Genomic DNA, 18,437 nt, shown 5'->3' on the forward strand with positions numbered 1-18,437 from the left:
CGCCCGAGCTCTCTCAAGTTGTTTGAAAATGTTCAATTTAAGCACAATTTCAACACAACAATATATTGTATGCTATGTCTGTGAGTGTTGGAACCTAGAATCTTACTATGGCCTTATTGAGCTTACCATATATCCACTGTGCATGATGTGTAGGTAAGGAAAATAAAGTCCACATCCTAAGTTAGTATTACAGACCCTTATTACAATTATTGAATTTACGATTACAAGTATGAAAGGTCTTCAGGGTCTTCTGGTTGCTTCAAGTGTCCTTCCTTGGGATGTTCATTTGAACCTGCATAGACACTTGACAATTATAAAATACCTGAGTATTTGTCATTATAAAAACCGAATGTGACCTATAAGGTCAACAACTTGCTTTAAACTGTATAGGGCTTTTGTCAGTCTATACACGTGATTTGGATTCTTATGGTTTTCAAAACGTAGAGGTTGTTCTACATACACTTCTTCACTTATGTAGCCATTTAAAAATGCACTCTGGACGTCCATTTGATATATCTTGAAGTCCTTAAAAGCTGCATATGCTAAAAGCATTTAAATGGCTTCCATTCTAGCTACAGGTGCAAAAATTTCTTCAAAATCTATCCCTTCTTCCTGGTTATATCCCTGAGCTACTAGTCTAGCCTTATTTCTAACAACAATCCCATGTTTCTCCTTTTTATTCTTATATAACCATTTTTTTTCCAATGATTGACTTATCCTCAGGTCTAGGAACTAACGTCCATACTTTGTTTCTCTCAAATTGATTTAACTCTTCTTGCATGGACAACACTCATGATTCATCCTCTATAGCTTCACTCACATTCTTAGGTTCTTCTTGAAACAGAAATGCAAAATGACTAATCATATTCCTAAGAGAGGATCGAGTAGCTACTCCACATAATGGTTCACCTATTATTTGATCAATGGGATGATTCTTAATGTACTTCCATTCTCTAGGTGGTTCATTAACCTCATATTCAATTTGATTAGTTTCAGTGGACGGTTCTTTAAGTTCATTTTTATTTTCTGAATCATTCTCAATGGATAGTTTTTTAAGTTCCTTGTTTATCTCAATTTCATCTTCATTAGTTCTTTTGAAGAAGGGATTTGACTCATCGAACACAACATGAGTAGATTTTATAACCATCAATGTTCATTTGTTATATACTCTATAGGCTTTACTATCTATGGCATACCCTAGGAAGATACCTTCTTCTGATTTCACATCAAACTTTCCTAGATGCTCATTGTCTCTAAGCACAAAACATTTACAACCAAAGACATGAAAATATGATATGTTTAGTCTATGGTCATTCCATAACTCATATGGAGTCTTATTAAGTGATGGTCTAATCAACACTTTATTTAAAACATAGCAGGCAGTATTCACTGCCTCAGCCCAGAAATACTTAGGTAATTTATGTTCGTTAAGCATAGTTCTCGCCATTTCTTATATAGACCTATTCTTCCTTTCAATTACACCATTTTGTTGTGGTATTCTAGGGGCCGAAAAGTTATGGGCTATTCCTAATGAATTACAGTAGTCTTCCATGCCTTGATTTTTAAATTCTCTACCCCTATCACTTCTAATTTTAGTGATAGTATATCCCTTTTCATTTTGGATTTTCTTATAGAGGTTTATGAATTGTTCACATGCTTCATCTTTGTGACCTAAGAATAGTACCCATGTAAATCTTGAAAAATCATCAACTATGACAAATGCGTATGATTTTCCTCCTAAACTTTGAATTGGATTTGGACCAAATGAGTCTAAGTGTAGCATTTGAAGTGGCTTAGTAGTGGAGATTTCTTTCTTCTTCTTAAAGCTTGTTCTTGCTTGTTTTCCTAGTTGGCATGCATCACATATTTTATCTTTGACGAATTTAGTCTTAGGCAGTCCCTTAACTAATTTTTTCTTAACAAATTTTGAGATTAAATCCATGTTTGCGTGTCCTAGTCTCCTATGCCAAATCCAGCTAATTTCATTCATAGCAGAGAAGCATGTCACACTCTGTGAGGCTAAGTTATCAAAATTGGTGGTATATACATTTTCATGACGCTCAACTGTGAATAGTATCTTATTATCAGCTTTGTGTTCAACTATACACTTGTCATGTTCGAAAGACACTTTGTAACCTTTATCACATAGTTGGCTTATACTCAATAAGTTGTGCTTTAAACCATCTGCCAGTAAAACATCATCTATGATTAATGATGAATTATTACCATATTTACTTACACCTGTTATCCTTCCCTTAGCATTATCTCTAGAAGTGACAAATCGTTCATCCTTGGGTGTGATGGATGTGAACTTCGCTTTTTCCCCGGTCATGTGACGTGAACATTCACTATCCATATACCATTTGTCTTTTGAGGATGATGATCTCAAACATATCTGCAAGACACAATTAGACAACCAGCTTTGGTACCCAAATTTTCTTGGGTCCAGGTGGGTTAGTGCTAGATTCTCCTTTTACCTTCCATACTTTCTTAATTTAACATCCTTATTTTTGAAAGGATAGTCAAATTTTATGTGACCCAACCTTTTATATTTAAAACATGTAATGTTTCTATGATAATCCTTAGTTGGAACATATGATTTTGACTCTCTTACAAAATATCCCATGTGAATATGTCTTTGTTTTAGATTTTCTTTACCATTAAAACCAAGACCTTCATTTTCTAGAGAATTTTTTTGAGCTCCTAGGAGTTTTTCAAAATTCTTTTGTCCTTCAGTAAATTTACAAATGATTTTAGATTTATCTTTCAAATCCTTTTCTAACTCCTCAATTTTCAATTCTTTGTTTTTCATAAGAGATACATGAGATTCATTTTGGCTTTCAACTAAACTTGAAAGTTCTTTGACTTTGCTTTTCAAATAAGAAATTTTCTTTGTTTTCTTCTCAAGCATTTTAATAGTGTAGAAATATTCTTATTTCAGTTCATCATATGAAATCATGTCATTTTCATTTTTAAAGTCACTAGAGTAATAAGAGGATGAAAAAAATGATGATTGTACCTCAAGGTCATCATGTGCCATTAGACACAGATTGGCAATCTCGTCGTCGCTGGATTCAGATTATGGACAACTAGTGTTGTGTGCATCCTAACCGAATTTCAGCACCTTCTTCTTTTCTCTTGGAGGTTTTCACTAGTTTGGGACACTCAGGCTTGATTTGTCCAACCTCTCGGCAGTTGTAGCACGTTGGAGGATCTTCCTTTTTTTTCTTCATGCTTGACTCTCCTCTTTCTGATTTTGAGTTCCAAAATTTTCTTTTGAACTTCTTATTCTTTTTCAAGAACTTCCCGAACTTCTTTGTTAACAAGGCCATGTCGTCATCTGATTTTGAAGCACTTTCCTTACTGGAGTTGGTTGATGATGCCTTAAGTGTTGTGGCTTTCCTTGCTTTGCTTTGCGCATACTTTCTCTAATTTATTGCCAGTTCATAGGTGATGAGTGATCTAATGAGTTCGTCCATCGACATCTCCTTGAGATTTCTCCCTTCTGCTATTGTTGTAGCTTTTTCTTCCCACACGGGAGGTAGTCCCCTGAGTATTTTCCCGATCAACTCATAAGTAGGGTAAGTTTTTCAAAGTGCAATTAAAGAATTTGTGATGTGTGTGAATCTAGTATACATGGATTGAATAGATTCATCAGCTGTCATCTTAAATGCTTCATATTCACTGGTGAGCATGTCTATCCTACTATCTTTTATTTCCTTAGTGCCTTCATATGTAACTTCTAATTTTTCCTAAATTTCTTTAGCCGAGTTACATGCCATTACCCTTTTAAATTGATTTACATCTAATGCACAGAAAAAGCAAGTTCATTGCAGCAGCATTGATTTGTACTAATTTCCAGTCTTCCTCTGTATATTCATCTTCAGATTTTGGTATATTTACCTTATCAATTACTTTCATGGGAACATGATTTACCTTATCAGTTTTCCTCTAATTGCATGAAAATATTGCTCCACGTTAAATAATAAGTTTTCCAACTCCTTAGAATCACAAATACCCCTATATGCGCTAGGTTCTAACACCTTTATTCTTCCATACTATATCCTTAAAGAATTGGAATTCCTTAGAGCATGAACCATTAGTTTCATCATTGTAGTAAGATCATCTATATTGTGTTATAGTATTTTTACAATTCATGAATGAAACTCTATTGTTGTTTATGTGATCCCTCCAATAATCAACACATTTCAAAAATTGAGCCATCTCTATAGCCATATTGTTAGTGTTAGACGATCGTAGCCCGTGGAGTATATACGTGAGCCCCGCAGCGAATATACAATATAGAGTAAAAAGGGGGGGGGGTGGTGAAGGACTCTTTTTGCGTATTTAAAATTTCTCTAAAAAATAAATGTCTTGGCAAGAAGCAAGTAATTATATCACAATAGATAAAATATAAAACATGCACAAGACAAGTAAATAAAGAGCAGAGAGAGAAAAACTTAACACCGGGTTTTAACATGGTTTAGCACCAAACCTACGTCCACGCCTTAGCACCAGGCCAAGGATTCCACAATCCACTATAAACGCTCATTCCCCAGCAGAGCAAGCCTTACAACTCAGGTACACAACCCTACACTCAGGAACAAATCCCTACCTGCTCACAAAGAGCCTTCACTTTGGTTCACGCAGAACTTTCACCAAGCAGTTCACAAAGAACCTATTACAACGAAGTTGATATACAAAAAACCGCTCCTCAAATGAGCTGATATGAAATACAATCAAATCCTCACTCTTATCTCTCAAGGAATGATTCACACAAGATTAATGAGTAAGAGAGGAATGATTAACAAAAATCAAAAACCATACTAAACAAGTCTATGGACTTGTATATGTAGCAAAAAATCCCTTATAGCCTTTAACTAGCCATTGGGAGCAACTCCCAAGCAAAATTAGCCATTTTCTAGGCGTTGGTGTTCTATCATCGTCCCAAATCGTCGACAATTTTTCTAGGCTCTCTGAAACTGTCGATTGTTTCCTGTATGTATCAACGATTACCCAAATTAAAAAAAAAAAGTTATCAACATGAAAGTTGTGGAATTTAATCTTCACTTTCTATGGACACCAAGATCGTCCTATTTGGACTTTTCTAGAAAAAGTTATGCCTCAAATATCGAAAGGTATTCAGGACTCAAGGTTGCACTATGTTAAACGACGATTGCTCGGTTTTTCCTTGTTAAAAAGCCTTTTGATGACTTAAAACATTCTTGGGCAAAAGTATATAAAATATATTAAGTCTAATAAAGTTTAATACTTGTTCAAATGAATTTCCCCTTGATTATAAGATATCTTGTTAATAAAAACACAATTGAAAAATCATTTTGATATCTTATATACTTGTATGTCCTTTATTGAAAATATACTTTACTTTTTTTTGAACCCTTAGGACATAAGACTCATTTTGATAAAACTAGGACTAAGTATGAAAATGATTATGAAACCAAGATGTTGAAAACTTGTCCCTTTGGAAAACAAAATTGAGTTTAGGATTCGTTTGACAAACTCTTTGTTTTATATTTGAAAACTATAAATGTGAGTTTGTGGCTTAAGTGAAAACCTATAAACTCAAGTGTCCTAATATGCATATGCAATTTTGCTCAACTCTTTCTCAGAAATCATCAAGAAACAAAATGCAAGAGTTACAAAAAGTTCCTACCACACACACAACCCTTATTACAAATAATTCTACAATTAAGCTTCCTTTGGTTGTGGGTTCTTCCGAGTACGTGTTCATTTGATCTTTCTTTCTTGACGTCTACTCGGTCCAATCTTTGCCTTCGATCTAGTACTTCATGTATGAGTACCTGTACTAAACATGAGCTGCAAAGATAGGAAAACACTAGGAACCACATATAGGTTAATATCGTCAAAACACAATAAACCATGATGGTGTAGCCATCAAGGCTAACAGTTAGTTATCTTAGACTACACCTTTAGTACATTAATTCTCTTGATATTAGAGCGTATAATGGTTGTATTACCGATTCTTCACATACTCCAACAATCTAAAGGTAATCGAATCACAAAGCAATTAGCCAAGCTCTAATACCAACTCTCACAACCTTTCATAAGATGTGAAGTCTTCGAAATGTGATAGGAGGGTAGGGCTAAGTTGACCTTAATCAAACTAGGTTGACCTGATCTACATGGATAAAATGTGGTGAGGGGGATCTAAGTAGACACGTGTTAGACGATATAAGAATCTAAGTAGCTCTTGGTTGCATAACATGCATTGTATCATATGAATGAGAATTTTATCTTTATTCTTCCTTTGTGCACTTGAATTGTTGAAAGAGAGGGGGTGGCAGTGACCATAGGCACCGCAGGACCTCACCAAACCAACCTTTTCAACTCTCCCTCTCTCTCTCTCTCTCTCTCTCTCTCTCTCTCTCTCTCTCTCTCTCTCTCTCTCTCTCTCTCTTTGTACTTTTACCTCTTTCTCTCCATGCTCAACCCTATCTAAAGACTTCTTATCCTATTTCCTTTATGCTCTTATCTCTTTGGTTCAAGGGAAGCATAAACATCATTTTTGTGTATGGCAATAGCTGTTAATACAATTCTCTCTCACCTTTACTCTCACCCATAATTCTCTCCTTTTACTCTCTTATGATCTCACTTGTCTTTTGCCTTTCTCTTTCTCCTTCTTTGTCTATACAAACTCACTTTTTTTTTTTTGCATAAACTTAACTATCTGCTCTATCTAGACACACCCAATGCCAAAAACTGAACAATATGCATAACGCTCCATGGTCTCAAAAAAAAAATAACAAGATGTGTGTTATGACCTAAACCAAATAAATACATACGCTTTCTTCATGAAATCAAGAAATCAAGAAATTAGTGCAAGTTATGTACACTAGAAATCCAAAAATTAGAGTAGTGTATACACTTCACACTATGGAATCCTTCATATATAGCAACCTATACACTACCATGCTTTGATGTCGACAAGCTTGATGTAATATAATTCTCTAAAAGCACATACAAACATAGTTTCTCAGGATTACACTCACATGTTCAATACCACATAAATATAGCAAGCAATCCTTGATTCAAGCATAAAACTCAAAGGAGCATGATCTTGGGTTGAGAATCTTACCTGGTTAGGGTAGGTAATAGTGTGTTAGGAAGCATAGACAAGAAGGGAGTTAAAAATCAAGAAATGGTTAGGTGAGGAGGGTCTTAATCTCAAATAAGCAAGGGACATTTGTAGGGGAAAGAAGAGGGACATTAGGGTTTCAAACTAGGACCAAGCATATGAAAGAATGTTGATATTTGCAAGGGGTAGGGGAAGGTTTATGTACATGAGTGTGGGGCAGGGTTGGAGGGGAATGATTCCCCTCTAAATATCCCAATATGGGTGTGCTAAAAAAGAGGTTTGTTATATTTATTTTTATTAGGTTAGTATATTCATGGACGAATTAGTGTGTGGGAGTGTAGTGAGGTAGGGTGTGAGGGTAGGTAGGAGGGCAAGTTCATTGAGGGAAGTGCATGTAAGCCCATGTGAACCAAGGCTAGAGCCAACAAGGGAATTTTTATTTATTTTTCATTAAATGCAAGATTTGATGGAATTTTAGGGATTTGTTAGGTGTCTGTGAGTCTAGTAAGCTTAGTGTGTCGGGAAACATAAGGTTAGGCTATTGCGGATGCATGTGTTTGGGGTGGAACATGGAAGAGTATGAATTAGATGTGGTACATTTGACAATTGCCAAAAATAAAAGTGAGTTTTTTTTTTTTTAAAGCAAGATTTGTTGGGATTTAGGGTTTTTTTTGGGAGTATGTGATTATAGGGAAAGTTAGGGTGCAAGGGAATCAAGAGTTGGGTTATGGTTTGTGCATATGCATAGGAAAAAAGCATTTGAGAAACAAAGAGTGAAGTGACTTTGACCAAATTGACCAATGAGGTTGCCAGGAGATTTAAAATGTACTAATTTTTCAAAATTATTTTTTAAAAATCATGATTATTATATGACATGGAACTTTCTTAACATATATATATATATATAGGCAAAAAGTCAAAATGCAAAGGTGGGTTGGGAATACAAAATAAGCTTTTGGTAAAAAAAAAATGTTTTTGATCATGTGAGAAGAATGACCATCAACAATTGTCTCATTTTGAACAATGTCTTTGAACAACAACCTTGATCATATATAGAGATTACCATTTTTCTAAATGTTAAAATGAGAAATGAATAGGATAGGAGGGTTAGTGACTTAAAGTTATGCCAACAAGCAAAGAAGTGAAATGATTGCCTTTAGGGGGTAAAGCCCACAAATTGCCAAATCCAAAGAAACAAAGATTAACTTCAAGAATTATAAACCCTAAATAGTTTACCACAAAAGAATTGGCCTAACGGGTTAGCGAACCTAATTTGTCATGTCCTAAAAAAATAAATAGATTGAACTCAGAGCATGGTGGCCCTAATTTTCAAATAAAAAACCTTAAAGCTTAGTGGCCCTAAATTGACCTCAAGGATTTGAGACCCTAGACTACTAAAATAAAAGAGATAAAGAGTTGACCTTGAGGGTTGGAGACCCTCAATCATTAGATTTGGAAGAAGGAAAGATTGGCATTGGGGTTTAGAAACATTGAACTACCACATCAAAAAAGACAAAGTATTGACCTTAGTGGTTAAATAACCTAGATTGTCAAATCTTGTGGTAATAAAAGGATGGGCCTCAAGGATAAGAAAGCTTAAATTGTCTCATTTGCACAAAAAAAAAAAAAAAGAAAAGAAAAAAAAGAAAAAAAAAAACAATTGACCTTGAGGGTTAACAACCTCAAAATTTCCAAATCCTAGAACAACAAAAGGATTGGCCTCCGGGATTAGAAACCCTAAATTGCCAAGTCAGAAGAGGCAAAGGATTGACCTTGGGGTTTAAAGAAATCAAATTGTCAAGTTTAGAAAACCAAAAGGATTGGCCTTAAGGGTTACAAACCATGAATTGCCACATTAACAAAGACAAAGGATTGGCTACAAGAGTTGGATACCTTGAATTGTCAAATTTAAAACACCAAAAGTTTGCCCTTATTAATTGGAAACCATAATTGCTACATCTACAGAGACAAATGATTGACCTCAAGGTTAAAGGCCCTCAAATTGTCAAATCCTAGAACAACAAAAGGATTGGACTTAAGATTTAGAAAACCCAAATTATTGAATCCATAAAGACAAAGGAATGATCTTAGGGGTAAGAGACCCCGAAGTGTTAAATACTGGAAAAAAAATGACCTTAGGGAATTAAAAATATATATAAAAATTGTCACATTTGTAGAGACAAAGTATTGATGTCAGGGATTTAGGACCTCAAATTGTCAAACCCAAAACACAAAAATATTGTGTTGAGGGGTTAGAAACCCTAAATTGCCACATCCGCAAAGAAAGACGTTTGACCTTGGGAATTAAACACTCTAAATTGCTAAATCCTAAAAGAACAAAAGGATTATCCTTAAAAGTTAGAAACCTAGAATTGTAAAATCTAAAATGCCAAAGGATTGACCCTTAAGGATTAGAGAGCTTGAGTTGTCAAATCCAAAATGTGAAAGGATTAATATTAAAGCAATAAAAATACAATACAGATGTCAATGAGAATGAAGGTGAAAATATATATTGGGGTTGCATTCAATAGAGAAGATATTGGAGTATTACTCTATCCCATTGTCACCAAAAGTCATGGATCCTTTAATTGAGAAGAAAATCTTTTTCTTATTCTAGAAATGTTTGCTTAAGCATATTAAAAGAAGCCATCTTCCTATATTGATAAATACATAGACTAGGCCATTACTCAGACTCAAAGGCTACCCCAATCTCACCAAAAATGAGCAAACACTCTTTCACTTGCTAATATGTTTCAATCATACCATATGATGACTGATTATCGTGAACAAGAATTTGAAAAAACTTATGACTTTAATAAAATAATAAAAAATCCATTAAATTTATTGTAGTTAAGAGAACAAACTTTGTATTTATGGCATCAATGATGCCTACTTATTTCTACGTGGGGGATGATGGGGTGTCAGTTTAATGTCATTCTTTTCTTGAATTCACTTTCACATGGAACATAGGTTAATCAATTACCTAATAATTTCCCTAGTTTAATAATTGCTCAATGGAGATTGACTATCTCTTTTAAGGAATTTTCCCAACCTCAATGGTTTCTTTGAAAATGACCATCCTTCTCATGAGAACATACTGACCTAATATTAGGAAGTGATCTTAGTCTTCTTCCCTCCCCCCCCCTCCCCCTCCCCTTTTTTTTTTCTTTCTTGTGCCTCTATATCCTATTAGTTTCATTAATAGTTTTCAGTAGGGGTTGGTTCATGCATGACCTATGCTTGACATAGGTTTCCATAATTATGAAAAAGTTGAATTTTAATAGTTGATTTATGCTAAAAGCGGGGAACTTTATGTATTAAGTCATTTCTTAGATTTTACTAGGATGAAACATAGTTGAGAGTTAGTTGCAAAACTTTTAGTAATGAGGAAGATCAAGTTGGAATACTCACACAATTCCATGCACTCTAATGCTTAAATATGATGATGATTTGGGTTGAACCTCTCATTCGTCTGACTGGCTGCCTACATATCCCATGTGAGATCAAGTCCTTAAGTTGTTTATTGCTGATTTAATTGAGGATCAAATGATTGATTCAAATAGAGAAAACTTTGTCCTTGGTTGTAACAGGGGTGTTGATTAAGTGTATCAAAGGAAGGATATCTTAGGATTGAAAAATATTTGGTTGGGTTTATCATAAATCTAAGGATCACTCGTATTGTTTTTTTCTTCAACATCTCTTATTTTTTTTATCCTTTACATTTTTTTTTTTTATAATTTTGCTATCTCTTTCACCTCATATTGTGTCTTTCTTGTTGTCTTTCTCTTCTTTGTTTAAATAGATTGCCCGATACTAGGGATTAACATATTTAATACTTTGCGAAAATGGCGATCCTCCAATTTGGTTTGCAAGAAAAAACAATTTGGGCTCAAGAAGGGTTGACTATGGATAATTTTTATTTTTTCATGTGGTGGAAAGAAGACCAATTGTCAATTAATCCTTATCCTTAGTTAAAGATTAAAATCTCAAAGTTCATGTAATAATAAGACATTGGCTTAGGACTAAAAATGTAATGATTATTGCACAAGCTAAAAATGGGGCATCAACAGATATCATTCTTTTATTAGGATAAAAGATAAACAATTTACAAAGATGGTCATCCCTAATCAATTTTAACCTTAGTACATGAAATTCTTGATATATTTAGATTTGAATTCAAAAGAGAAGAGGGTTAATACATGAAATTTTTTTGTTACATCTGAGTTCATGTGCTAAAAAAATTGTTCCCTATTCATAACAACCAAAATTCACAACTCTACTTGAGCAAACTTTCCTTACCATATAGGAGCCTTATAGCTTGAAGAAAAGTGTCCATCTGGATCTTCTTCATGACGAAGTCTCTTCCTTCTAAAGTTCAAGGACAAACCCACTTATTGTCGGCCTTTGTTATCTACTAGGACAGTTGGCCATAATGATAGCTTGCATTCTCTTTTGATCAATGAGATTCATATGGTTTAGACGTCTTTGTACCCATTTTTCTTCTGTGAGCTTTGCTTCCATTAAAATTCTCAAGGATGAGATTTCAACTTATGCAATTGGACTGAATCCATGTACACCAAGGTGTACAAAGTGGTCCTTAAGGGTTCAAACTAATCTATAGTAGACATGGAATGCAAAAGGTAAGCATATTAGGTCAATCTTTGCACATGAGTCATTTTCTCTAAAATCTTCTTGACATTTTGATTAGCAGTCTCGATTACTTCATTCATTTTGGGGCAATTAGTGGAAGAGTTTTGGTGTCAAATAGCAATTCACACAATTTCATCATCATTTTGTTATTCAAATTGATTACATGACCTAAGATGATCAATTATCACTAGGCTTGCAAGAGCAGGTCAAGTAATCAATAGCAACATTTAGAAAAAAAAAAATTAGCAAGCATGTCAACAAATTAGAATGGATCTTTGATAAACACATTTCTTCATTTGTTTGACCAAATCTTGTTGATTGGAATTTAATAGCCCTAAATCATTCGATATTCAAGAGACGAGTTCTCATCTTTCCTAGGGATATAGGAAAGAAGACATTATCTAGTCATGTCTTCCTAGTATCTCAACCCTGACCAAAATTAGGATTTTGGAATCAAGAGTTGAAAAATAAGAAAAATTAAGCAATAAAGTAAACAAACAAAGTGTTGCACATATATTCCAAGGAATTCACAACTTAAACTCACAAATTGGCACGAAGGCATGACAATTATTTTACAATTTTCAAGAATTTCATAATGATTTATTTTGGAAGTTTTAATGCATTATTCACAATTCCCTAATATTACCTAATCATTTTTTTTCAAAACATTTACAACCATAATTTTCTTGAATTTTACTAAACATAACATTTTTCTTGAATTATTTGGAATTTTCTTAGCACTTTTTATTCTACAGATTTCAATAAATAAATAAATAAATAAAATATATTTTTAGTCAAAATAGGTTAAACCCAACTTGGTTATAGGAAGAAAGGTGGTTAGGAATCCAATTGGACATAGATATACATGGAATGGCAAGGTGCCACAACTAAAACGCAAGGGGGCTAATCTGGGTGTGATGTGTGTCTTAAGATACAAGTTATGTGATGGAAGAATGAGAGTAGAATCACTTCTTTATCCTTATTCTTCCTTTATGTGCTTGAGTTGCCAAGAGAGGGGGGTGACAGTGACCATAACCATGGAAAGCCTATGTTGAACCACCTATCCCTGCTATATGCCCTCGTTGGCTATGTCGGAGCTCATCAATGCTCCAAAAATTATTTCTTATGAAATTTTCAACTCTCTCTCTCTCTCTCTCTCTCTCTCTCTCTCTCTCTCTCATTCTTATCTACTCTCATCCCTGTCGTTCTCCTCTCTCTCTAAAAACTCCTTTTCCTTCTGCTCTTGCCTTTTTGGTTGTGGGAAGCGCAACCATCATGGTGTGGCCATGGTTTCTACTATAATTTTCTTCTTACACCTCTCTCTCTCTCTCTCTCTCTCTCTCTCTCTCTCTCTCCCCCACCCTTATATATATATATATATATATATATCTTTATCTCTTCATTTTCTCAATTTTTGTCTATAGGAACTCACTCTCTTTACATAAAGGTGGCAATATGCTTTATATCTCAACACATCTAATAGTAAAAATAGAACAATATGCATACTCTCCATGGGAAAATGTAAAAGCTAGCTAGATGTATGTGTTTAGGACGACATAGCATTATGTACACTTTCTATATGAAATCAAGAAATTATAGGAAGTCACATACACAAGAAATACAAAAATAAGAGTATGGCATACACTTTACACCATGGAATCCTTCAAACACAACAACCTATACACTACCATGCTTTGTCTTTGAATAAGCTAACATGAAAGCATACTCTAAGAGCATATACAAACATGGTTTTTGAAGACTATACTCACTTGTTCATCAAGACCACATAAATATGACAAGTATTCAAGCATAAAAGCTCAAAGAAGCATGGTCTTCGGTTGAGAATCTTACCTTGACAAGCTATAGTGTGGGGAGGGGGATAAAACCTGGGGTGGAGGGGGGAAGCAAGAGAATGGTTGGGGGTGAGGAGGGTCTCCAATCTCCTTCAAAGAAAATGAGCAAAACATATTCGTAAGGAAAAAGAGGAGAGACCTTAGGGTTCGGGCTCAGGTGGCTTGTTTTAGTTGCCAAAATATTTGATGGCTATTTGAAAAAACAAGTAGAACAACCAAACCATTGTTTTCCAACTAACCAATTTATTTTAGAAACGGAGTCTCCACTTTATTTTTATTTTGAAAAGATAAAATAAAGGAAAACCTTTTGAAAAGAGACTTAGGTCTGCAAGTTGGGACCAAGAATAGGAAGGAATTTTTATTTTTGAAAAAAAGGGAAGTTAGAGTAGGAATGATTCACTTCCACATAATCCAATAATGGCATGCAAAAAAATGCCTTCTTTTATATTAATTTTTATTGGGTTAGTTAGGATATTTATGGAGGGGCAGAGTAGGTTGTGAAGGATTCTAGGGTAGGATAATGTGTGTGTGCAAGTGCATGGAGGGAAGAGTATGTGGGCCTATGCGGCCCAATGGGCAAGCTCCAACAAGGTAGATTGTTTTGTTTTTCATTTAAACACAAGGGTAGTTGGGATTTAGGGATCTTTTTTCACATGTATGTGAGTGTAGTGAGGTTGGTGTATCGAGCAAGCCTCAAGAATAGAATTAGTAGAAATGGAAACAATTTACCCAATTTCAATACCTCCTTGTGGAAGAGTGAGTCACGCGTGACCCAATGACAATTGCCAATAAAGAAAAGTGACTTTTTTTTTTCATCAAAAGCAATAGCCTTGGGTCTTCCTGAATCTATATAAGAATTTGTCTTTAAGAGATGTTCAATGTGATGAAGTGCATAAACTTCCTTTGTAGAGCTGGACTCCTCTAGGGTGTTATCTTTTCATTTCTCTTTCTAAGATGGCCTTTGAGTATTGCAATAATTTTCTTCCTCTTCCTCTCTCTTCCTTACTAAATTTCCCTCCAATCATGTTCAACTTCCTCTACATTACAATATTTGTTTTGCTTTCTTCAACAACCCTAGGAAAGTCTTCGACAATTTCTTTACAAAGTTGAATGTGGAAGAAATTAGCCTGTACATTAGCGTGGCTACTACCAACCATTGCTCCAAGTTGGGAACTTCCAGCACCTCAACGTTGAAGCTTTTGAATTTTTCTTTCTCCAAGTTTCTAAATAATTTCCATAAGACTAAGAGATGTCTTCCTTACACAACAACTACTTATAAAATGCCTCATAAACTAAGTGCAAAATTCTTTAACCCTATGTTTAGAGAGGTCTTGGATTTAGAGTTGTATTGGATTTGGGTAAGTTGCAATACAAAATTGTATTGAAATTTGTCCAAATACATCTAAATCTAAATCCAAGGTATGAAATCTATGCTCCCAAACGCAGAGTAAAGGTTTTGAACAAATCCTTGTTTCAAGCTTGAGTACTATAACTGGGTAAATTTCTTGAGGATTGCTGCAAATGCTTAACATGTAATTGCATTTGAAGCCCTATGCAACACCATTAGAGCCCAAAAGTTTTCAAGTGGTCTATAGGATCCACAACACCATCATGTGATTCTATTATCGAGATTCTGAACCTCGTAGACAACATTTGATCCATTATCTCCAAGGGAAGTTATATACTTTCCATTTTACACTTCAACTCTGCAATAGTTTTTTTTTTAACCTTCTCCCATGATTTTTCAACTAGATTCCCTAATCTCCACTCTCCTTGCCTCTTGTATGGATTGGCTATCTAACCATTATCCTTCTTGATGATGAAAAAGGGACGAACTTCCTTGGCAACACCTTTCCTTTGTGGCTATAATTTTGCATTCTTCAACCACTTTTATCCTAATTTAGAGTGTTACATGCTAGTGACATTTCTACATTCTTTTCCAATAATTTTACCTGATCATATGTGGTATACAATTGTTGTTGTATTAGAAGGACATGTCCTGAAGGTATTCGAGACGTATATGCCTACTAGGGAGCTCTTCTAGACAAAAGAACGCTGAAACGTGTTCTCGTTTCTCCTAGAACAAATTCCCTTTGTTATTTTAGCAAGATCATACACAAATCATGGTTAATTATCCTACATTCCTACACAACGCAAAAGTGTAAAAGTTCTTTTTTTTTGGTTAGAAACCTCAGGTTCAAGCATGGGCCTTATTGCATAAAAACTTCCTATAAGCATAGAAAACAAGATGACCAGAGTTGGGCTATTGAGAAACCTATCAATGATTAGATCAACAAAAATTTCTGGGAAAAAGGTCCCTCCAAGAGAAAATAGTTAAGTTCAACCTACTTAGCTTTTTCTTTTCACCTTCTTTCCATATGAGACTTCCCTATAACTAAGAGATTTTAACCATCTCTCCCGCTTCTTGTAGTGTTGTATTTATATCAATGCGGGGCAATTTAGTGATTACTTTAGGAGTGATTACTTTAGTGAGTCCCCACTACTTATGGTGTTGTATTTATATCAATGTGGGGTTGTTTAGTGATTACTTTAGTGGGTCCCCTAGAATCTCCAAGGACCTATTCCCAATAAAGTTTTCATACTTGCACCAACTCAAAAAATGAGATGCATCTACCTATGTGTCTGCTAGCACCCTAGTGGCCGCTAGCACCCTAGTAGTCCATTTTGAAAATTTAATCATGCAACTATATGTTCAACATTTTTATTTTTCTAATCTACACACAATGAATATAGTTCGGCCATTATTTTGTGACCCAATCTTGAGATTGGCATATTATTGCACTCTAGCACTTTGGTTTTAGCACTTTCAAATGTCATCACACATCCATGTAATAATGCCTCCTTTTGATCATCCGGCACTCGTAAAAAACATGTCAAATGATACTTTAGGCAAGTTAAAGAATAAGAATAATACTCGAGTAAAATTTCAAGTTTAATCGAGCTTTTTAATTTTATTATTTATTATTATTTATGTTGTATATATATATTTTATATATATATATGCATTTAATTTTAATTTATAATTGAGTAGAACTTAATCAAGTCAAGCACAAGTTTTATAAACTTATAGCCAAGTCAAGTTTGAGTTTCATAGTTATGAAATTAATCAAGTTTGAATCAAATTTCAAGCTTAACACTTTGGAATAAGTCGAATTCAAGTATTTTATTGCGTCGACTTGACTCAACTCATATACACCCCTATCTTTATAGAGTGAGGGCATCAAATTACTAATAAATAAATAAATAAGAGGGGTTTGAAACCATGAAAAAGATCTACACAACCGTCCTATAGGCACCATCAATCTAAAATCAGAAATAAACCCTGCCTGAATGAAATGCTTCAACCATGTTTGAATGTGTGAATTTGATAAATAAATAAATAAATAAAAACTAAATATAATTTTTTACTATGTTTAACCTAAAATTTAAATAAATCCAAAATTCAAAATCCATGTACCTAATCCCAGTGTTGATATTTAGGCTAGACCTTTCAGCAAGACCAGTAAACCAGACGCACAAAAGAGGCTAATAATGCTTCCAAACCTGCCAAAAGTATGTCCTACGAAGTACAAAACAAACAATCATCGCACGCAAGGCCACACAAATCCATGTCATGTGGGTAGAGTGAGATTATATATTTAAGAGAAGGATATGTGTCAACAAGGGCCTGTACATGCCAAATGTAACAACTATCAGACGAAGAGATAATGAAACCGAGCAATTCCTCTGTTAGTGGAAATAATCACCTATTTTTGCTCTCAAAATGAATGGCGAGTTCCTCTCCTGAACTTTCTATGGAAAGGCCTGCATGCTTCAATGCTGAGATCAACAGCTGCAGCAAGTGCCATGAAGATTGCAGCATCCTCCACGCAAGTTACATGTCGCATGGCCAATTGCACAAGTGGCTTGCTGCTCTTCCCTTCCCCTTGCACCCTACAGCTCATAACAAACCCCACCCCAACTGGGCTTAATGCTGAGAAGTCTCCACTGCTTTGAGGGCTCGGTATAGGAGTGGCTGCTGCTCGAATTTGTCTTTCAGTGTCTATGAAAAACTCCCCACCCTTCTCCGCATTAATAAATATCTCGGACATGAGAAGCTCTCCTCCCTCCCGTTCCTCAGACAGAAGGTTAAAGCGGCAGCAAACAGTGTCTTTACCACCACGCTCACGCCATGCCTCGAGCTTTCCCCATGGCTGCCAACTCTCAGGCCTGCAAGCATCAGGACGAACAATCAACCAAGCTCCTGGGTTGGACCTGGCAACCCAGTCACAACCTGTTGATGCCACAAATGGGGTCGTTATGAAGGCTGCTGCAACAGCTGAGCCGGAGAGGTCATGTATCTTCACCTTCCATCCTTTCCTCTCTCTTCTCTCTGTCTCTTGGTCAGAACTATCTGTAGAAGTTGACCAATATGTGCTCAGTGGGTCCACCTGGGAAACCCTGTCAATTTATAACGGAGAATTACAAGGACACTAATTAATGAAAGGGTTGCAGCATGCTCTATTAGATCCTGGCACAAATTTTTAGACAAGAAAACTAATTATGAAACTTTTGACACCTTAAGAATCTATGGCAAGGAAAAGGACAGCTCAAAGCCAAGAAACTGGGGAGAAAAAGTTAAACTAGAAATTCAATGAGAAAAACATTTGACTGGCTGTTCTAAGATTAATATACTCTTTATGACTACTCATCATCAATTTATATTTCATTTCTTTTCTTTTTTCCTTTTTTTTTTTTTTTTCTGGTGGCCATGCTAAAGATTTCTGTGTTGCTTTTTGCCCTCAAGTCTATGCACA

At 35.1% G+C, this 18,437-nt stretch overlaps 1 protein-coding gene across 2 annotated transcripts in view; it reads right to left on the reverse strand.

Moving 5' to 3' along the window:
* Positions 1-17,255: 17,255 nt before the first annotated feature.
* The window catches only part of LOC131166971 (uncharacterized), a 33,213-nt gene continuing 32,031 nt past the window's right edge, over positions 17,256-18,437 (reverse strand). For both annotated transcript variants that reach the window (XM_058125670.1, XM_058125669.1), the window contains exon 3: positions 17,256-18,081. In XM_058125670.1, coding sequence (XP_057981653.1) covers positions 17,400-18,081 — 682 coding nt within the window. In that variant the 3' untranslated portion in view covers positions 17,256-17,399. The remainder of the gene's footprint in view (positions 18,082-18,437) is intronic.

This window comes from Malania oleifera, chromosome 10 (genome assembly GCF_029873635.1).
Source record: "Malania oleifera isolate guangnan ecotype guangnan chromosome 10, ASM2987363v1, whole genome shotgun sequence".
NCBI classification, from domain to species: Eukaryota; Viridiplantae; Streptophyta; class Magnoliopsida; order Santalales; family Ximeniaceae; genus Malania; species Malania oleifera.